At 41.1% G+C, this 23010-nt stretch overlaps 2 protein-coding genes across 4 annotated transcripts; both read left to right on the top strand.

Moving 5' to 3' along the window:
• Positions 1 to 2704: 2704 nt before the first annotated feature.
• LOC5514567 (alpha-adducin) lies at positions 2705 to 10803 on the top strand. Its single transcript, XM_001634747.3, has 8 exons — positions 2705 to 3237; positions 3629 to 3859; positions 6974 to 7024; positions 7488 to 7580; positions 8036 to 8134; positions 8284 to 8451; positions 8744 to 9064; positions 9309 to 10803. The coding sequence occupies exons 1-8, from the start codon at positions 2806 to 2808 to the stop codon at positions 9783 to 9785; spliced, it is 1872 nt and encodes a 623-aa protein (XP_001634797.3). The 5' UTR covers positions 2705 to 2805; the 3' UTR covers positions 9786 to 10803.
• A 2285-nt stretch (positions 10804 to 13088) lies between these two features.
• LOC5514568 (alpha-adducin) lies at positions 13089 to 22363 on the top strand. Of its 3 annotated transcripts, none has more exons than XM_048728577.1 (11): positions 13089 to 13412; positions 13691 to 14158; positions 15510 to 15740; positions 15972 to 16022; positions 16258 to 16350; positions 16430 to 16528; positions 16942 to 17103; positions 17766 to 17944; positions 18249 to 18357; positions 21658 to 21807; positions 21878 to 22363. In XM_048728577.1, exons 2-11 carry the CDS (start codon positions 13694 to 13696, stop codon positions 22082 to 22084), a joined length of 1746 nt encoding a protein of 581 aa, XP_048584534.1. In that variant the 5' UTR covers positions 13089 to 13412; positions 13691 to 13693; the 3' UTR covers positions 22085 to 22363. The 3 variants fall into 3 exon arrangements, with proteins under 3 accessions (XP_048584534.1, XP_048584532.1, XP_048584533.1); XM_048728575.1 differs by having other exon boundaries at positions 13089 to 13545; XM_048728576.1 differs by having other exon boundaries at positions 13092 to 13545; positions 21670 to 21807.
• The last annotated feature ends 647 nt before the right edge of the window (positions 22364 to 23010 follow it).

The following is a 23010-nucleotide window of genomic DNA, read 5'->3' as shown; positions in this document are numbered from 1 at the left end:
AAAGACGATCAGTTGGGGGAGCGGGGCCTCGCACTCCCCTTGGGGGGGGGGGGGGGGGGGGCACTTAAGGTGGCTTTGCCGAAAATAGAGGCCCTCTACATCTGCTGCGATATCGTAGATCGCACGCAATGTCTCTCCTTAGGCGAGCCATCAAACGTTCTCGATTGCCTAGAAACTTGCGGGAGGCCGCACGAGAAAGTCGTCTATGGACCCGACGCACCCGTTTGTGTCGCAGCATCTTCCTCTGAGTTTGTCTCGAGTATCCAAATATGGGTCAAGGGATGACTGCGTTAGACGGGTGGACTTTAAGGGCAAGCCTGTTCGACTTGTATTAGAGCTAACCTAGCTCCGACGTAACAGACATGGCAAACAGCGACGTTAGCAGTGGTGCCATACACCCCTCGCTTCCCAGTGTTTGCCCCCCAAAGGGTACGCACATGACACCTGCCGTTCCGGCAGGCGTCGGCGGCGACGTGCAAAGCTTCCGACTCCAGAAAATATGTGACACTCAGGCGGTTCTAGACAGCGAGATGGTGATGGTCGACAGGTGCGGAAAAAGTATAAGCGCGCCTTTGCCGTTACCCATGCTGTGTCTGTGGCATCAGGCATCGCTGCAGGGGCGCTTTCCAGCGCCGGGGTAGGGGTCTCTTTGAGTGGGATAGGGGTTCTGATCGGCGGTCCGCTGGCAGGGGTCGCTGGGCTGGTCGGTGTCGTGGGAGCGGGCGCGGGGGTAGTCTCTAGGGGTCTTACGAGCAAGGTGTCTAAACACGAAGACACGATGGTTTTAGCGGAGAGTAAGAAAAACTCGATCAGCGAGCTGGTCTCTAAGGCTCTGCAAGACGGGCATTTCTCAGACGAAGAGTTTCGGCTAATACTTCGGGAACAAGAGAGATACTACGCGCTCAAGGCCGCTATCAGAGCTCGACACGGCCTCGCATCTCGTGAGAAAAAAAAGCAGGAAAGGGCTCTCCCTGGAAACACGCGAAAAGATGAAAAAGAGAGTTCGGGAGCGAGGTGTTCGAGTAAAGCTCAGGTTTAAACGCCACGCCAGCGGCTTTGAATTTACGGCCGAAAAACGGTAATTCCGCGCTCCGTAGGGTGGCGGCCCAACCCAATGCTATGCACATGTGTATATATACGTACGTACGCACATGTGCATATACTACAGGACAGACGGGGGTCTAATTGCAAGGTTCCCACTCGCTTCTATGAAAGGCCCCAGTCCCTCCGTAGATTAATGATTGCTAACCATTGCTAATTATTTATCTACGCGAACTGGTCCCGACGTAGATTAGTAATTGCCAATTATTTATCTACGCGAAGTGGTCCCGACGTAGATTGATAATTAGCAATTATTAATCTACGCGGGGCCTCATCTGCATGAGACGGGGCTGGGGGGCTCGGCGGGGCCCAGTGCACCTACCAAGCCTGAAATGGGGCTGGGGGGTCGGGGGGGCCCAGCGCACCTCCCAAGCCTAAAATGGGGCTGGGAGGCCCGGAGGGGCGCGGCGCGCCTCCCAGGCCTAAAATGGGGCTGGGGGGGTCGGAGGGGCGCGGCGCGTCTCCCAAGCCTGGAATGGGGCTGGGGGGGGTCTGAGGGGCGCGGCGCGCCTCCCAAGCCTGGAATGTGGCTGGGGGGGGGGAGGGGGGGGGGGGTTTCGGAGGGGCCCAGCGCACCTCCCAAGCCTAAAATGGGGCTGGGGGGGGGGGGGGGGGGGGGGGGTCGGAGGGGCGATTCGCGTCTATGAACGGACCCGGTCCCCCCACCTCGTTTTCAGGATCTTTTGGGTAATTTTCAGTATGGCGAAAATGGGAACGAGATTGATTATAAAGTAGACTGGAGTGCGGATGCCCAAGGCGAAACGCAGGCTCGATTGTCAATGCAGGCCCGATTGTTTTTCCATCAGTCAAATCTACCTCATCCGCTATCTTGACTTTGTTATCGTGTTTCTGCCTGTAATTTTAATTACAGGACGGACTATAACTCCAGCAGCGTCATATGACAGAACACAGATTTTTAAAGGGTTAGAAAACTGCCTCCCAAACTCACATGTTTTGTCATTTATTTTTTCGTCGGTACTTTTTCATAAGCCCTCCAATAGTATTTATCGCGTGTTCTAGGATTGTGCTGGTTTTGTTCACACACATCATTTGCGGGTGTTTATTTTCCGACGGTAATTTTAAACTCGGAAGGTGGGAAGCACTCGTGACTCCGCAAGCCTTCCGTGCGTTTAGAAAATCCTCTTTAATTCGCAGGCATCATTCTATATACAGCGCCGTCTGTTAGAAATAGCGGTGTATCAGGACATACCAGCACTATCTATCAATCAGATTGGCTAAAATATTTTTACTCCTTCTATTTAAAAAGACAACAACATACACGTGCACTATTTATCTCTGAGCCATAACAAATGGAGGCTGTAAGCGTTCATTATTTTCTCTACTGATGAATCCGATAGTGCTTTCGCAAGTAAAACTTCCGCAAAAACTTGAAGTATCCAAGCTAACATGAAGCTACATTAGAATAATAAATGTAGTTTTGAATTTGCAAATCAAAATTTCTGGTAATTGCTACCGCTTGATTAGTATAGAGTCAATGGAACCAGAGAGGTAGAAAGTGACCTCGATTAGCCCCACGTGACGGCTTTTGACCAATCATATTACGGTATTGTTCGCGGGGGTCATACTTTACGCATGCGTGTCTGAGCCGCTTGCGAACTGTTTGGGCGTTGCAAGAAGGTGTGATCGTGTATGATTCTTTGCCTTCTCGCTCTTGTCGGCTGAGTTTCTCGAGCATTCTTCACGATGTCTGCCTCCAAATCAGGCAGAGCTATCACTGAAATGAAGGCCCGCCGTTTGAGCGCGCCAGCGAGGAGCAAAGCAGTCCGTAGACCCGACGATGTTCTACGAGATGTGCGCGGTCTAAAGCTTCGCCAGAGAGTGTCCCTTGTTCTCAACGACAAGGTTCTACGTGAAGAATTAGAGGATATCGTCGAAAATTTCGTGCACAATGGACCACGTCCAGCCAGCGAAGGCATTCGCACTTACCAAGACTTCCTTGTACCATCGTATAGTGGAGGAATGGCCGGCGGAATGGTCACTCCGATTGCAGATATTCGTGGTTCCGATACCCTCAACTACTCGAAGCAAGAGCGGCTACTACGTTGCAAGCTCGCCGCAGTCTACCGTCTTGTAGATTTGTTTGGCTGGTCTATTGGGATCTATGGCCATATAACTGTGAGTATTGAATAGATCGGCATACAGCATTAGACCTGTTGCCCTGTTTTTGGCATTTTTGACAACCTTAGTCAGTAGTTGAATTTTTCCATCCACCAGTGTCGTTCACAATAACAGTGCCAAAACACCCCTCGTGTTGTTTCAATGGAGCGTTTGAAAAGGCCCTACAATTCCCAACTTAAGGCTTATTTCAGGTTAGATGTGATGTTTTGAAGTGAGTAAACCTCTTTTGGTGTGGTTTATAAGTCTTATTTGTTCGTATTATGAATATCTGTAATTTTCGTGATAAAGTCTCGTAAGCCCCAAGAGAGCAACGCGAAGACAGACAAAGAGATGCGACCATGAGATTTATTGGGTTTAATTTTTGCCTACAAATTGCCTCTATTTGCAGGCTAGAGCCTCGAACGACGAGGACCACTATCTTCTCAATCCTTTCGGCTTGTTATACAACGAAGTGACTGCTTCAAGCCTAGTCAAGGTGGATTTCGCGGGCAACATTGTCGACGGTGGTAGCACAAACCTCGGCGTAAACCGAGCCGGTTTGGTTCTTCACTCGGCAGTACACAGTGCAAGAAAAGATATCGCCTGTGTCATTCACATCCATCAGCCAGCCTGTGTAGCGGTAAGACCATTACTTCATTTTCCATAGAAACAAACATCACAAAAATTCTGAGTTTCTTATTCACTGCGTCCTTTCTCCCCAACGGAGATGAAATCTACAAACTCCATAATATTTTTTTCCAGGATATGTCCATTTCATCTTTCTCGGTTGTCATTTCACACAGAAGCGCGTTGTTAACCCTTTTTTTATCTGTTACTTTTCTGTGTGAGTTTTATTGTGTTGGAACAACATGTGCTTGAAGTGTGTGCTTGCATGATGCTGGAACGTTCCTTCTAATCTTTCCCTGTCAAAATCGCCCAGTGTGTTCTGATAAGCATTTTCACAAATTTAATGGTTTCTTTCTAAAACTAGACAAAAGTCACCCCAAAATAATCGTTTCTTTTAACCCCTCTGAAAAAGACTGTATTTTGCAAACCCGGACAGGGCTATCAACTCTGTGGGGTGTTCTGCAATTTGATCAAATAAACCTTCAATTGCAGAATTGCTTATTTTCCATCGTCACTGGCAGTTATTATATAGTATTTCTCCACGAATGCAGTCCCAAATGCTAATAATGTCTTTATCCCACTTATATGAGCAAAAGAAGCCTCAACACCAAATAAATACAAGATGAATTTTCATGTGGTGGTTAACTATTAAATTTTAATTGAGCCTGTGCATTGTTATCTGCTAAGAAACTTCAATCAAATATGGGAAGCTATTTCAGGTTTAAATTTCAAGAAGTACCTAAAATTACTGAAGGTGTGGGTGTAAAGTGGAACGTTAAATGCTGGTTCTGCATAAACCAAGCCCAAGTCCGATAAATATATTAGTCTACAGCCTTGTGCCACCTGTCCCTGGGCAGACAGTGTTTATAATGAAGTCCTCCTCCATGAGAATGCAGATTTAAACATCCATTTCAAATACTGCTCTCACTGTATAAAGCTATAATTGCTATAATCAAGTTGTAGATTAGCTTGTTTACTAGGTGTATCGTGATTTTAAAAATTGATGTGCTCTCAATAGACTGCCAACGTTGATGATTTTTTTGAAGTTTTATTAACAGTTTCTGTGAACTAATTTTTCTAGTTGAGAATTCACTCACTCTCTATCTGTTTACACATTCTTTATCACAAACTGATATTTGTTTATCAGAAACTGTTTTTTTTTCTTGTATCATGTAGTTTTACCTCTAATAGTGCAACTCATCAGAATTTTAGTCTTGAAATTCAGTAGCATTCAGGCATCTGTATCATCAGTGATACTCTTGTACCAGGTTATTACCAACAACAAATATCTCATGTATCTAATCATTTGTTTCAACTAGAAGAGCTCTGCACACTCAAGTTTTGATATCAAGTTAACCTATCAGCAAATGTGAAACTTACTGTACCAATCAGGGACACCAACATTCCTGTGTTATGCATTTTCCATCTTATCTAATGCTTCCATCAGCTTATTCTCCAGTGTTTTGCAGTTCTTGTTTGTTTACATGAGAAATAAAATTCTTCAAGTCGGAAGACAACTTTCTTTCATTATTCAACAATTGAAGATTGTCTTACCCCCAAAATTTTTGATTATCACAATTCAAAAATCAAATTCAAGAATCCAGACTTGTGATTATATCATTTATTGTTATAAACACTGATAAATGATTGGCTTTACCAGACTGAATAAGATTCCAATAGATGATTTTTTTTGTACAGACTTCTCTCTTGAAAAGTGAGGGGAAAAGGAAGATATTATTTAGTCTCTCTCAGCCCCCTGTGCACTTGTATTCAGTACCCATCTAAGATTTTTTTCATTCTTTTCTTGCTACAGTTGATTTGAGATGTTTTGCTTTTCTAACAAGATTTGGTCTTTGTTGAGACTTAAAAATTTGCACATCTGGCACAAGATTATATAATGTTCATATATGTTGTGGTTTGAAATGCTTCTTGGTTTGAAATTGTTAAAACCAGTTTGAAAAAAATTCAAACCAAGAAGCATTTCAAACCACAACAAATGTGGCATGGTTTGAATTTTTTTCAAACTGGTTTTAACAATTTCAAACCAAGAAGCATTTCAAACCACAACATATACATTGTAAAATCTCAATATTTTCAGAACAACAAATCCTACACATATAATAGTTTTGCGAGATGATTTTTCTTGCCATTTGAACTGGTCAGAGTAACTAAGTTTAGTTATGTTCTCTAGTTATATTGGAGCATTTATTCTTTAAGGAAATTTAAATCATAATTAGATTAGATGTTCCTACTGAGAATTCTTAATGAAATTGCGATAACCACCCCGAATGCTAAGGTGTGAGTGTAGCGTGTTGTGCTAGGTTTAATGGTAATGCATTTGATAAAAAAAAAAACTTTTTCATATTTCGATTTTAAGTTATCTCTTTGCTTCTGGACAAACTGTTGTTTTGGCTCTATTTTATTGCTTTCTGTGTGAAACCTAAAGAATGACAATGTGAATATGTGAATAGACAAATTGATTTATGTATTGGGCAATAATCTTAAATGCAGGTACATGAATAAAGTTATAGGAACAAAAAAGTAGTCACAATTCTGCCGTTTTTTTGCTTTTCCCCCCTCATCCTTGAATTTGGTTGCATCCCATTTACTGTAGTTTGCTTATCAAGAAATTGCCTTTTGATGAATATGTACATATATATCTGGGATTTCATCATGCCCCAGTAGCCTGTGCAACTACCAGCTATTTTCAACTGTATGCAAAAAAGGGGGGATTTAACTTTTATTTGAACTAATAAAATAAAATAAAAAATACCACCTCCTACTTATCTCCACCTCCTACTCTGAAACTAAATAAAACCACAGTGTATAGGTAGTGCACTTATCTCTGTTTTCCTTTGCGACAATTTTTAGCTTTTTATTAGATAAACACAGCTATAACATAGGGTTATCTTAGTACTTGTATTTATTTTTACATTTTTTTCCCAATTAAAATACATGCACAAGAAAATCACTTGTGATATGTCTGTTTAGTATACTTGCCTTTGCTGATCTTTTTTGAAGTAGTTTTTTGGCTTTGTTTTTCATACTACCACTAGCAGAGCATCCAAGGTATGTCACCAAGAATTCTTGCCTAGCCTTAAAGTGATCATTCAAAATTTCTTATCAGGTTGCTTCAACAGAGTATGGAATCCTACCAATCACCCAAGAGGCAAGCATGGTATGTACTACATATTGTTATTTTACATTGCTTGTTATTAAAACTTTGCTTACCTTGGCCTAAAGGAGCTGTACTTTACCTGCCTAAAACATGTTTTTCATGAGAAAATATGACTGCTTTCCAATGATGTACAGCATTCAGGGTTCAAAATAATTTTTTTAGATCTGCTAGATTTTGTCGGCTTTGTGGATTTTGGTGGGATAAAAGCCTGCATACTCAAAATATGAGAGGGGAATACAGAAAAAAATCAGACAAAGACCAGAAAACAGCCTGCTATTGCCGGCAGCCAGCCACTATTTGAACCCTGGCATTATTATCTCCTACTTGCACATAGTTGAACATGACCAAAGCATACCATAACCTATTGTAACTTGTACATGGGTGTAGTACTTATTTTTATATTCAAGAATTAAGCATTGTAATTATGTTTACTAATGCAAGATGATCTTGGTTTTTTTAAAAGCTTGGAGAGATCGCCTACCACGACTTCCGAGGAATCTTGCTAGATGAGAATGAAAAAGATGCCATAATAAATGAATTAGGAGAAAAAAGCAAGGTACTGTCTATTTGTCTTTCTCAACTTGATAATGACTATAAAGCTAGTGTCCAAAAACTAGCATTAAATATTTTACTGATTTTTATTTTATTCAATTTTATTTTATACATTAAAGTGGAACCAAAAAATAATGAACAACACAAGCAATTGTCATTATTTTCTAGATCTGTCAAGTGATAAAAAATGTGCCTTGAAGGCCACTCACACAACCTTATGATTTACAATAATAAACAAATGAATAATGGCATAAACCAATAATTGACAGTAACAAACAAAACAAATTATAATAAATAAAAAACATGTAGGCCTAACATTGAAAATCAACCTCCATGGTTGATTAAGTCATTTTAATTACTATTTGATAAAATGAGAAGCTTTGACTATTTTTTCAAGTCATTGCATGACTTTGTATCAGCCCATCTGTGTTAAGCATGCTGTCTATTTCTTTTGTTCAGGTGATGGTGCTGCGTAACCATGGAATGGTTATTGCAGGTGACACAATAGAAGAAGCTTTCATGCTTGCACACATGTGTGTTCTGTCTTGCGAATATCAGGTATTGTTAAACTGAAATGATCATCCAAGATTTGACCAGATTTAAATTGTTCAACAACAACAACAATTGAAAATATTTTTATACATGCCTTTAACTTCTAGATAGAACAGTTTTCTGAAGGTATATTTTTAAAACATCAATTTTTGTAGGTGCGAGCTATGTCTGCTGGAGTTGATAATCTGATCAAAGTTAGTGAGCAAGTACGGGAGAAAGTGTTGGAGGTTACAGGTGGAGAAAATATCACAGACTCTAAAGGCTCCAAGTGGAAGCACGGAGAACTGGAGTTTGAAGCCTGGATGCGAATGCTTGACTCTAGGGTATGAAGAATTCCATTTAGTATATTATGCCAGATTTGAAATAAAATAAAGAGCTTGAGTTATGTTCAACTTACTGTTAAAATGGGATGTGTATGTATATTATACTTAATACATTTTTCAACTCAAATTTTTTTGCTGTGCTTACATTGAGTATTTCTTCAATGATGCATACCATAAAAAATGCATACCAAACGTTTTATGCCACTTCAAATTGCAATATTCAGTAATACTGTGACTTTGTGGGTATGTGGGCCTACCTATTGATATCTAATTGTTTTATGTTTATCACCAGGGTTATAGAACAGGTTATGTGTACAAGAACCCTGAAGTCTTTGTCAGCGACAAAACACAAGCCCGGGATGTCACCTCGCCAGCAACCACCACTTCAACACGTGCACAACTGTTTTTCACACCTGATAGCGACCAGAAAGGTGTCAGTCGGTCTCATTCAACTGGCCGTGCAAACACGTACCGCAACCGCCTTAAGTGGTTGAACACCCCCGTCAAGTCCACTGAGTACAAGAAAGATGAAGACAAATTACCAGAGGAGAAGGATGAGTCCATTATTATCAAGGATCAGAAACCAGAGAAGAAATATAAGGATGATGTCAAGGTCAGGACTTGGAATTAAAGTTTCCTATAAAATATCCCCTTGGTTTAAATTTCCATGCATGAGTATGTTTTTGACCCAACTCAAGCTCATTGAAGCTTAGTTACTGTTGAATGAGAGCCCACAAAATAATTTGATAATATAGATAACTTAGTTGAAAGTGAAGTTGGATTTTTAAAGCTATGCTCCCTGCATTTATTGTAATTATACAAACAATACTTTTCTCCAATATTTTCAACATTTACAGGAGAAGGTAGATGATGTGATCATTCAGACAAAGCATGTTACAGTCCAAGAATCCTCTCCCGATTTTGAGAAAGGAGCCTTTGATGAAGAAGACAGAGAGGGTGTTGTGCACAAAAAGGAGGTCAAGCAGACAACAGTAGTAGTGACAAGAGTCACAGACAAGGATGGAGAAAGAAAGGAAGAAACCAAGGTCACAGAGAATAAGCAAGTGTTTATCGATGGCAAAGAAGTGGAGGCCCTGAAACCTCCAGGGGATGAAGACGAAGATCATGATGGTGAGAAGAGCGATGAAGCTGATCACAGGGATGAAGCCGATGGCGAGGGATCATCACCAACTGCGGATTCTCCCGAACCTGACAGCCCGACCAAGCCAGGACAAAAGGTCAAGAAGAAGAAGAGCTTTAAAGATGCACTAAAGAAGAAATTCAGCAAACGAGGCCGAGATGATCAACACGAAGAAACGAAAAAGGCAGAGTAAGCCTTCAACAGACAATCTTTGGTGCTGTGAGCACTGTATGGAACAGTTTTATTTTATGAGTGCTGAACTTAAATGGTGGATCAAAAGCAATCATTTGAATTGAAAAAAAATTAAGAGCTCTTACAGACAGATTCATCTGTTGATGCGTTCTTGCCTTACATCCCAATTGGATTATTTCATGGTCAGCTTAATTTACAGTAAGACATGTGCAGGATTGCATTTTTACCATTTTTGCATTTTTAAGTTAATTCTGGTGACCTAGTCAAGGTGTAAAGCCAGAGCTTCCGCTATATTAGGTAAATAAAATAGGTCATAAAGGTCATTACCTTCTTCAGAAAGGTGTTTTAGCCTGGAATAGCTCATTACTAGAAGTGATTCGCCCTGTGTAGTGTAAGTGATCGCCCCAGAAGAAGAGCTTGGAAGTGCAAGTGTAGAAACACTCTACTAGTGCTGTGTTTCTATTTTGTGCAATTTGTGGTCCTTGTGACTAAAAGTGATGCCAACTAAAGCTCAGATGTTACCACTTAACTCTAGTCTCATTCATGTTGCTAATATTCTTTTATCCCCCTTGGTTTGGGGCATTCTTTTTTCAGTTTTTTTTTTTTTAACTTTCATTATTCTAATTGTGGAAATGTCCTACCATTTGTGTTGGAGGCCAGGTATAACCAAGCTCTTAACCCCTGGCACTGAGGGCAGGACTATCCACTCTGATAACATTTCATTTATTCCCCAATAAATTTTATTGTATTTCTCATACCCTCAGATCAACAACTTTATATTTGTTGATTTTATCTCTAGAAATGTGAGTAGTTCTTGAGAGTATTCGTACGAGCCTCCAAGAAACTGGAAACTGTTTTTATTTCTATACTGTTTAGAGCAGATAGTACTAATATATAGAAATAATTATATTGTAAAGAACCTTGTTTTCATTGGGATAAAAACCAACTGAAATTCACTGTCAGTATTCAGTTAAAATTGAAATAAAGTAAGTTATGAATAAAGTCTAAAACAAGGTGAACATTGATTTTTTTTATGAGTTACAGATTCTTTACAGCTTAAATTAGGAGGCCTTTTTTAAAAAAAATGCTGCTATTAAATACAGAATGCAGTGGTACCTCAACTAGTTGTTAAACATCAATTCCTTACTTGAGGGCTGTATTTGCCAAAGTCCATTTAGTTGCCAACTTCTATTAGGTTGCCAACTGAACTATCGCGGTTCTGAGGGTGTTGGCCTAAATAGTGGTGCCACTATGATTTTGTCTAGATCATAGTTATTGGTAGAAGTAAAGTTTTTATTTGCTGATTGTTCTCTAGTGAAAATTTAGTCTGCCATAAGAAAAAGATGAATAGGCTAACAAGTTAAACTTTGAAGTATTGGTTTGCTAAACCAACTGTGTAAACTAGATGAATATTAAAATCTAATGATATGAGTTTCACTAACATTACTTTGGTAAGGGACCAACCATGTGATATATGATGGGTAGGAAACATTTTCCTAATCAATAATTTTAGTAGAGGAAACTACTGTGGATTGATTGATTTTGTTTTTAGAAAGTTGTTTGGTTTTATAGGTTTTTGGGGTGTTATTACCAACTGTCTGAAATATAGTGGACTGTCTGTAACACAACAAAAACTAATGCCACTGAATGAAGAAATAAATACTATTTTTAAGTTGGTGTGTATCGAAGGGGGCGTAGCTATCACCCTTGGCCATTCTGGGGAAGTGCTGAGATATTAACACATTTTCCCCTAACTCTTAAAATCCATTTAGAAAGGTTCAGGTATTTTTTGGGTTGTAATTTATCCTCGATATACGGGTGGGGGTATACTGACTTAAAAGCCTTTTTTTTATATTTTCCATCTTTATTTTTAAAGTTTCTATCTAAAGATTTATTTTTCTCATTTTTTGGGGTATGAAAATAGAGTAGTTTTCAAAAACCTCTGAAATACTTTTTGGTTTATTTAGTATTAATATACTGTAATGTCTTTGTTCACTTTTGTTTTGGCTTGACTATTACACTTTAACAACTACATTTTGTTGCACTGAATTTTGAAAACCACTCTAACAGCCAGATATTAATTATAATGATTTGCCTCTGGTTCTTACTAAGTGTTAATGCAATGGTTATAATTTGTTTTTCACTGACATTCAAGATCATCCCTACCTCTATCATCCTCGGAAACCCAGGGGTATTTTCCTCTAACGTGAGAGGAAAATACCCCTGGGTTTCCGAGGATGTACCTCTATGCACCCTAGCTCCGCTCTGGACATAGACCCCATGGGGGTTTTGTCCCTGCTGAATATGTTATTACAGACTACTTACGTGAAACATTTCTTTCATGAATGATTCAAATAATATTAAAGTTTGAGGAAATAAATGATATGTTGGAATCTTATTAGGTTGAAGAGTATTGCTGAACTGTAAGTAACGGATAAAATTAGTTGCCTCCCCCTTCAGGAGGAACAAAATTTTCCATTATTCCCCTATGCTTCCAAATGCAAACGACAATGTCAAAGAAAAGCAAGAAAGAGATAAGCTGCAAGCTGGTCAAGGGATAGAAGTTTTTTTTTAATTTAGAAAAACTGGAGAAGCAAGCTGGAGGCACTCAATTTCTTAAAGGTGCGACTAAATCCAGGTTGTCAACCTAATAATGGTTAATGCTATATATGACAGACGCAAAAGAAGCAAAAAGGCTTTTCGTTCTTCTCCTTGCGTGAAAAGTGAAGCACGAGAAAGAAAGAGAAGAATACAGCAAATCAGATATGAGCGAGGATGTTGATGACGAAGAATGAGCGCTTATAGCATTAGAACGTTTTGATTATAATTTTAAACACGGAACATAAACACTTAATAAATATCATCATATAGCGGAAACCATGAAAAAAATGTATATAGGGTGTAGCAGGTTTGCATTGCATAGTTAAAACGTGGCCTGGACTCCTGGATTGTGCATGCCAAATAACTGCCCCCAAACCGAGACTTGCACATAGAAGTCTGACTTGAAACTTGGTCAAATTATATAGAAGAGACACACCCAAAGACATCAGTGCCCCCCTTTAAAGTCCATACACTTTCGACGCCCCCCCTTTTTACCTCGGAAATTCCTTGAGCCCCCTACGCAGGTAAGAACAATGAATCCACCCCCTCCCCTTTCTTGAAACCCTTACTTTGGCCCCTTTTCTTAGAACTCTTGGATTTTATACAAATAAATGTTTTCTCATTTATTTGTATAAAACCACAGGCAACCCATCTTATTAAGAACTGCTGATCAATTTTCGCGGACTCTTGTGTAAACAAAATGGCGGATGTGAAAGCGTTTCCCAGGGAGCATATATGCTACTCAAGAATGTTTCGTGTCACCTCCGGAGCATTTGGCGAGGGATACTAAAAGAAAAAAAACGTTATCATATTGAGTATGGCAATTTATGCATAGTCGATGCTGGCTCTTTCATGAGAGGGCACTTTGCATTCATCAAATCAAGGCTCTTGCCCCAGTCTATTGTTTTGTCTTTGTCTCGCAGATTAGAAACTGCGAGAAGTTTTTTTTTTTTCAAGCTTGACCGAGTCCATCGCGAAGCCGTCTCGGCCGCCCATACAAGCTGCAAGTTGTCTCGAGTTCTAGCAGGTTTGTGCTTAGAAAATAAGCAGGTTTGAGAATCATCGCCGACCATTGATCAAGCACTACTGACAAGTTTCGTTTGACAAAGTCATTAGTAATTTGTGAAGACAAAGCTGTATGCGACTATTACATGCTTAAGGTTGGCAGTATTGCATTTGCAAACAACCACACGATTAGATATCCGAATTTTCGAACAAAAGCGTTAATAACTTGCAGAAAGTTCATATTGCTATTCCTCGTTATGTTGGTATTGGTAATTTATTGTCCGTTTTCATTTCATTTAGACTATGTCTTCGAAAGTTGCACCTCGTTCTGCTCGAAGCCAGATAACGCCGCAGAAACGCTGGAGCGCTCCACCGACAGAAAAGGGCTTCGACCGAGCGATCTCTACCCCTGATCAAATCAATAGAGATGTGCGCGGATTGAAACTTCGTCAGCGCGTCTCTATCGTTTTGGGAGATGAAGTATTCCGCGAAGAACTAGAAGAGGTTGTAGGAAGTGTTGATATGGAAAAGAAGACTGCTAATCTGCAAGGTTTCCGCACTTATCAGGATTTCTTGATTCCAACTTGTGGTTTTTCTGGTCTTGGTGGCGTAAGAGTGCCAATTGCTCCAGTCGCAAACATGCGAGGAGTTGATGGCTCAAGATTCAGCAAAGAGGGAAAATTATTGCGTTGTAAAGTTGCATCCGTCTATCGACTGGCCGATTCGTTTAACTGGCTTACGGATATGGAAAGCAATGTCTTGTGTACGGTAAGAAAACAAAATCGGTTTGAATGGTTATCATATAGTATACTTACATTATGCTTTCCGCATTTCTTGATTATAGTTTTATGACCATAAGCTGTATATCAAACTTCTGCGGTGATTTAATTAACCTTTTTTTTTGTTTTGCGTGTAAAAGAAGGATCTAATGTATTTTTTAATTATGAACGTCTTATCTTTTATAGTATCTTTGTTGTTCATTTTGGCATTAGCATTGATTTATATTTGTGGTTGCAACATTGATTGTTCGGTCAAAGTATAAGATTCTCATTCTGATCACAGCTTTCCTAATAAATTTATCTTGCGATTAATTCCCTTGGGCATCAAATACTTTATATTTGCTGTGGTAGCAAAAAGGAAAGAGGGATTGATAAATAAATATTTAGCTGCTCCAGTTTATTAAATAATTTTCAGAAACTACTTGCATGATGCAATTAAAATATTATGTTAACAACCGAAACAAGTAAATAACATGCCGCTTTAAACACCAGTTTGTTTGAAAATGGCTAAAAGTAATTAGGACACACGCACAACACTGGCAATGGGACAAAACTGAATTTTAGACATACATTAACCCATTGACCCCTCGACCACCTGAATAGACATGAAAGAGTCTGCATAAACCCTGAGTGTCAAGTCGAGAGTAGAGAGTCAGAGGCCTAGATTCAAGACTGAGGGCCAAGAGTTGAGACTGATATGCCAAGAGTTGAACGAGATATATATGAAATATTGCAAATATGATTTTAGATTAAATTAAAACATTACATACTGTAGCCATGGTATTATTATGAAGATTTATTATGAAGACTTTGTTTTCATGACAGGCTTTACAAATTTAAAAAATGGAAATGTTATGCAACGAGCTTCATGTTCATATGAATTAGTTTCCCGAAATATAATACATGGGCACAGCAATGTCTCTACTACTGCACTTGATATAGGCAGATGTATCTTTTTTTTTTTGGTACTTTTTATGTAATTTAAGCTAAAAAAAATGGGTTAAAATTTTGTTGTTCTTACAAATTCTCATTCTTACTTGTTCTCAGTTACACACACGCAAATTGAAAACAAAAAACTTTGCTGCTTTGATTTAAGACTGAGATTTGTTTTAAGTGGATGTCAATGGTTTCCATGGAGAATGAAGAAGTAACCACAATTTTTATGCTGCCTAAGAGCTATGGGGACCCCAACAAAAGACACAGGAAATTCATGTGACCGACAACTTGAAACAATCCATGTTTAAAAAGTTGCTGAACAAAGCTTATAATTACCCCTAGTTGTTTGCACTGTCACACAAGAATTCCAATAAAAATCGCTAAATGGCAAAAATATCTTGCAGGCAAGGGCCACTGATGACGATTATTACTACCTGACACCACCACTTGGCCTACTTGCTGGTGAGGTATCTGCTGGTTGCCTTTATAAGATGGACCAGGAAGGCAATACCATAGAAGAAGGCAACACCAATCTTACCGTCAACAAGATTGCACTTGAAATCCATAGCCAGGTTTATGGGTGCAAGTCTGATGTCAACTGTGTGGTGGTCTTATGCTCAACTAATGTAAAAGCTGTAAGTGAACTAAAGTCAATATTCTCTGCCCACCACCTAGCTTAGATTTAAAACAAATGCATTGGGGCTAGAATCAGCAAACCTGTTTCCTTCTATAGAACAAAACAAGTAGTGAGTTTTCTGATGATATTTTATGTATTTTGGTACCCCTTCCCTTTTGATGATAGTACGGTACCCCCTTTAATAATCCTTTATCTTTTACTGAGAAGTTTATAATTGCCTTGTTCCTAGGTGAGTGCCATGGACTGTGGGGTGTTACCAATAAGCCATGAGGCTGCAGCAGTAAGTAGTACTAAATGATTGTTTCATAGATTTTTTGTCATGCAAACAGGTATGCTGCTGATACATTGTTGTGACTGCCTTGGCTATGGCAGGAATTGATATTATAGATTTTTCTTTAGCTTTGATAGTTTTGCTGGCAATAAATCATAGCGTACATGCTTCAATTATTTGAAATTTATTGACATAGGTTTATATTTATCAACCCATTTTAAAACTCTGCCATTATTGATCCCAGATAGGAGAGGTTGTGTATCACACTCTTGGAAGTATTGTCCTTGATAAAGCAGAGAAAGAGGCTCTTACCCTGAAATTATCTGCTGTTGACAAGGTCAGGAACCAAAGGAATATTTCTCTTTTTTTTGTCTTATTTGTCCCTTTATTATAACATAAGACCTTCTACTGTCCAGGTTCTTGTACTGAGGAATATGGGAGCTGTGTGTGTTGGGAAGTCAGTAGAGGAGGCATTCTACAATGCCTTCTTACTTCACAAAGCTTGTGAAAACCAGGTTTGTAAACTTAAATATTGATTGTGTGCCACAGCTGTTTACAGGGGCCACAAAGCGTCTGTAGGGTTAAAAGCACAATCTTTTGGTCATAGTACACTACTATATGGGTAATCTTGAAAATGTTTCTGAGCTTAAAAAAGAGTTATCCTGTCATTTTTTGGGAGCTCCTGTACCTGTTATTCATCATACTTGACTTCATCTCTCATGCATGTTTGCTGTACTGGGGTTTTACTGCGTTTTATTAAGGTTTCATTTAGGGCCAGCAGAACCACCTGCTACTATTATACTAGTGCCAGCTATACTACTGCCAGCTACATTAAAAAAAAGATTAATATTTTATTTGAATTAATAACTTCCACCCCCTACTTATCAATTTTCACCGCCTACTCTAAAACTTAATGAAACCGCTGCAGGTCTATGCAGTTCGGGCTGGTATCAATAACTTGATCAAACTTGACGACGAAGTGAGAGAGAAGATATACAAGTCTGTACAAGAGGGAGATGATGTCAATCAGAACAAGAGGAAGGTTGCAGATGTGCACTTTGAAGCTTGGATGCGTATGTTGGATGCCAGGGTAAATGCTGAAAAGGAAGATAAAGTTATCACATTCTTTTGTGAACAGTAAAAAGCCCTTATGACGTTGTATTTTCTAGGTATATTCTATTTTCTAAGTATATTCTAGGGATGAAGTTATTTTTTCATAACGACTCTGAAGTCCGAAAAAAGTCCGTTTCGATAACTAAACAAAAACAAAATTCGAAAAAAAAACTTCAAAAGGTTCCCTTCGAAAAAAGGGTCTCTACCATCTCTACGCTTGTGGTATTATCAGAACCATGCAGAGTACATGGTTCCATCTGACTGGGGCGATCCTTCTCTGAGTGGGGCGATTGTTCTCAATGTGATTGGGGAGCGGCACCCTGGGACGATCGTTTGTGATACTCGCTGTATCATTTCTTGGACAACAAAAAAGAGACTACCAATAAACGTCATTGTATGACCACTCAGACTACAGACAAGCTGTGTAGGCATGGTGGAGTCCAAGAGACAAATCAACATAAGGTTGAAGTGGCACATTTCACACCTCTGAAAAAAACCCAGAATAGTTTCTCAGAGGTTACGAACATGATAAAGTGAAACTACTTTGTTTTTGCATAGGCATAAAAACATAGCACTTCACTCTTGTGTTGAATTATCTTACCAATCAACCTTATCCAGCCTCTTGCCTATCCCTTTTAGGGGCACAAAACTGGATACGAATTTTCCATTCAACTCTCCAAGCAGCAAACAGAAGAGCCAACACAATCAAAAGCAAAGTCCCCAGCCAAATCGAGCTCTTTCCGATATGGGACGCCTCATGAGACCTCGAAGGCGAGGTCACCCGTTTATCGCTCTCACACCACAGGCCACAACTACAGGTGAGAAAGTGTTGGCTTATGAACCTTGTGCAATAATATGGATATTTTATTTTATTATTTTATTTTGTTGTTGTTGAAAATGTACAATAGGGGCGAAGGGTGCAAAAAAACAACTTTGTTTTGAAAACTTTCTAGCTCTGAATAAATACTTCTGGTATTTGCAACCAAATGGGTTATTCCTCTAAACAAGGTGTTTCTTTTGGCGAAACACTAACACATAAATGTATGGAATAATATAATCCTACTGATCCATTACCCACAGAATTACCCTCTGTTTATTGATTGCTTATCTTAAATGGTACAGAACCAAGATAAGATGGCTGAACGAGCCCATCAAATCAACCACTTATCGACCTGAGCCAAGCCTTGCGAACGACAACAAAGAAGAAGAGGAAGGCCTGGGCCAAGAGAAGGTAGGATGATCCCGAGAGTCCTTACCAGGCATACCCTTGAATTCTGAAAAAATAAACAATTGAATCGATAGCCTCCAAGGGTCCCAGTAGCTTAGTGGTACCGTCTACGCCCCTCAAGCCAATGTTACCGGGCTGTAATCCAAAGATGTATGTATATATGTATTGGTAGGTGTATAACCTAGCTATTCATTAGGGACTGAGAATCCCAGACTGCTCTGCTAAGGACGTTAAGCGGGAGGTCGCGTCCCTCGTCGCACCTATTGAACCTGTGTCGGGATACGTAAAAGAACCACAAAGTGGGACGCTGGCCCGTGGTGCCATACTTACTAACACACACTCATATTGTAAACTGCGCTGAGCAGTCTGCATCTTCACACTGACGGAACAAAGCTAGTAACAATAAAACAGTATTTATTCTTAAGAAAATCGTCACACCTCTATTTTAAACCCCAGCCTATGCCTAAAAGGCGGTGGTTCCTCACACTTCGATTTTATTTATTAATTTGTGCACTCTTAAATCAAACTTTGTGACCCACCAAGTCAGTTCACCCTTCAATCGAACATTGTGACCCCCCAAGTCAGTTCACCCTTCAATCTAACATTGTGACCCACCAAGTCAGTTCACCTTTCAATCGAACATTGTGACCCCCCCAAGTCAATTCACCCTTCAATTGAACATTGTGACCCACCAAGTCAGTTCACCCTTCAATTGAACATTGTGACCCCCCAAGTCAGTCCACCCTTCAATCTAACATTGTGACCCCCCCAGTCAGTTCACCCTTCAATCTAACATTGTGACCCCCCCCCCAAGTCAGTTCACCCTTCAATCTAACATTGTGACCCCCCAAGTCAGTTCACCCTTCAATTGAACATTGTGACCCCCCCAAGTCAGTTCACCCTTCAATCTAACATTGTGACCCCCCAAGTCAGTTCACCCTTCAATCTAACATTGTGACCCCCCAAGTCAGTCCACCCTTCAATCTAACATTGTGACCCCCCAAGTCAGTTCACCCTTCAATCTAACATTGTGACCCCCCAAGTCAGTTCACCCTTCAATTGAACATTGTGACCCCCCCCAAGTCAGTTCACCCTTCAATTGAACATTGTGACCCCCCAAGTCAATTCACCCTTCAATAGAACATTGTGACCCCCCAAGTCAGTTCACCCTTCAATCGAACATTGTGAGCCCCCCAAGTCAGTTCACCCTTCAATCTAACATTGTGACCCCCCCCCAAGTCAATTCACCCTTCAATAGAACATTGTGACCCCCCCCATGTCAGTTCACCCTTCAATTGAACATTGTGAGCCCCCCAAGTCAGTTCACCCTTCAATCTTACATTGTGACCCCCCAATAGAACATTGTGACCCCCCCCCCAAGTCAGTTCACCCTTCAATCTAACATTGTGACCCCCCCCAAGTCAGTTCACCCTTCAATCAAACATTGTGACCCCCCCCAGTCAGTTCACCCTTCAATCTAACATTGTGACCCCCCCCCCCCCAAGTCAGTTCACCCTTCAATCAAACATTGTGACCCCCCCCCCCAGTCAGTTCACCCTTCAATAGAACATTGTCACCCCCCCCCAGTCAGTTCACCCTTCAATCGAACATTGTGACCCCCCCAGTCAGTTCACCCTTCAATCGAACATTGTGACCCCCCCAGTCAGTTCACCCTTCAATAGAACATTGTGACCCCCCCCAGTCAGTTCACCCTTCAATCTAACATTGTGACCCACCAAGTCAGTTCACCCTTCAATAGAACATTGTGACCCCCCCCCCCAGTCAGTTCACCCTTCAATCTAACATTGTGACCCTCCCCAAGTCAATTCACCCTTCAATAGAACATTGTGACCCCCCCCCCCCAGTCAGTCCACCCTTCAATCTAACATTGTGACCCCCCCCCCAGTCAGTTCACCCTTCAATCTAACATTGTGACCCCCCAAGTCAGTCCACCCTTCAATCTAACATTGTGACCCCCCCAGTCAGTTCACCCTTCAATCTAACATTGTGACCCCCCCCCAAGTCAGTTCACCCTTCAATCTAACATTGTGACCCCCCAAGTCAGTTCACCCTTCAATTGAACATTGTGACCCCCCCAAGTCAGTTCACCCTTCAATCGAACATTGTGACCCCCCAAGTAAGTTCACCCTTCAATCTAACATTGTGACCCACCCCCCAGTCAGTTCACCCTTCAATCTAACATTGTGACCCACAAGTCAGTTCACCCTTCAATCTAACATTGTGACCCCCCAAGTCAGTTCACCCTTCAATTGAACATTGTGACCCCCCCAAGTCAGTTCACCCTTCAATTGAACATTGTGACCCCCCAAGTCAATTCACCCTTCAATAGAACATTGTGACCCCCCAAGTCAGTTCACCCTTCAATCGAACATTGTGAGCCCCCCAAGTCAGTTCACCCTTCAATCTAACATTGTGACCCCCCCCCCCCCAAGTCAATTCACCCTTCAATAGAACATTGTGACCCCCCCCATGTCAGTTCACCCTTCAATTGAACATTGTGAGCCCCCCAAGTCAGTTCACCCTTCAATCTTACATTGTGACCCCCCAATAGAACATTGTGACCCCCCCCAAGTCAGTTCACCCTTCAATCTAACATTGTGACCCCCCCAAGTCAGTTCACCCTTCAATCAAACATTGTGACCCCCCCCAGTCAGTTCACCCTTCAATCTAACATTGTGACCCCCCCCCAAGTCAGTTCACCCTTCAATCAAACATTGTGACCCCCCCCCCAGTCAGTTCACCCTTCAATAGAACATTGTGACCCCCCCCAGTCAGTTCACCCTTCAATCGAACATTGTGACCCCCCCAGTCAGTTCACCCTTCAATCGAACATTGTGACCCCCCCAGTCAGTTCACCCTTCAATAGAACATTGTGACCCCCCCAGTCAGTTCACCCTTCAATCTAACATTGTGACCCACCAAGTCAGTTCACCCTTCAATAGAACATTGTGACCCCCCCCCCCAGTCAGTTCACCCTTCAATCTAACATTGTGACCCTCCCCAAGTCAATTCACACTTCAATAGAACATTGTGACCCCCCCCCCCAGTCAGTCCACCCTTCAATCTAACATTGTGACCCCCCCCAGTCAGTTCACCCTTCAATCTAACATTGTGACCCCCCAAGTCAGTTCACCCTTCAATCTAACATTGTGACCCACCAAGTCAGTTCACCCTTCAATCGAACATTGTGACCCCCCAAGTAAGTTCACCCTTCAATCTAACATTGTGACCCACCCCCCAGTCAGTTCACCCTTCAATCTAACATTGTGACCCACAAGTCAGTTCTCCTCGCAGCTTGTTGCCGTGGAGGACGCGGTGTTTGCAGAGACGCAGCCAGAACAAGAAACAATCCCAGAACCGCCGACACAAGAACCCAGTGAGACTCATATCACAGAAACCAAAGAAACTCGCGAGGAACCTTCAGGGCAAACGGTAATATTTTCAAAGGTTTTGCAACACGGAATTTTTACATCCACCATCTTAATCACTTTAACGTTACTAGGTTACCGTTACTACGACAACCGTGACGACAGAGAAGTCCAAGGAGGAGTTGCACGTGCCTGAAGACTCTCCCTCGTCGGCCGAGGGCGGCAAGAGACGTAAGAAGGTGAAAAAGAGCCGCAGCTTCAAGGACACCATGATGCAGAAACTCGGCATGAAGAAGAAACACCACAGCCTCGAAGAGGGACTGGAGAAGAAGCCCGAGTAAATGTTGCAAGGGGCCATAAGTGTCGAATAACATGCTTAAGAGACGCCAGAAACAATAACGTATCTTCGATCATTCGCCATTCGTCTAACAGTTTTTAAATATAATTGTGAAACAATTGCCTATCTTACTTTGAAACAGTACTTCAGTACTATTTGATAAGGAATATTTTGCATTTTGTTTTACGTCTTCGTTAGGTTTTGAATATGAACGTTTGGATATTGTTTAGGGAAATGTTTATTTGATAATCAATAACACTAATTAAACAGCATAAGTCAAGCATTTTTGCGTCTTTATTTTTTAGTAAATAAGCGAAACCCTAGGCAGGGCTGTAGCGTGACTAAGTGAGGTGTCTTGCGTGACCGTATGAAGGCCTGTTACTATCTGGTGATTTGCCTGGACCAAGTAATATAGAGTAGAGAAAAGCTTGCTTGCTTGTCTTTTTTTTAAACTATTTTTACGTTTTTTGTTATCCACTGTTGTAACAAAGTGTCCCAGAGGCCGCTTAACGATTGCTTTACTACAATGCTTTGGTCAAGTCGATTCGTTGCTATGCTGGGTGTGCCTGGCAGGCTTCATGTTCCAATGGTACGTTGGAAAGGCTCCTCAAGTTATAGAAACGGGCCGTGCGTCTTATAGCAAACGCAGGTCCTCGTGCGCCTTATAGCAAACGCAGGTCCTCGTGCGCCTTATAGCAAACGCAGGTCCTCGTGCGCCTTATAGCAAACGCAGGTCCTCGTGCGTCTTATAGCAAACGCAGGTCCTCGTGCGTCTTATAGCAAACGCAGGTCCTCGTGCGTCTTATAGCAAACGCAGGTCCTCGTGCGTCTTATAGCAAACGCAGGTCCTCGTGCGCCTTATAGCAAACGCAGGTCCTCGTGCGCCTTATAGCAAACGCAGGTTCTCGTGCGCCTTATAGCAAACGCAGG

The sequence above is a fragment of the Nematostella vectensis genome, chromosome 6 (assembly GCF_932526225.1).
Source record: "Nematostella vectensis chromosome 6, jaNemVect1.1, whole genome shotgun sequence".
Classification (NCBI taxonomy): Eukaryota; Metazoa; Cnidaria; class Anthozoa; order Actiniaria; family Edwardsiidae; genus Nematostella; species Nematostella vectensis.
This window is presented reverse-complemented; position numbering and strand designations above follow the sequence as displayed.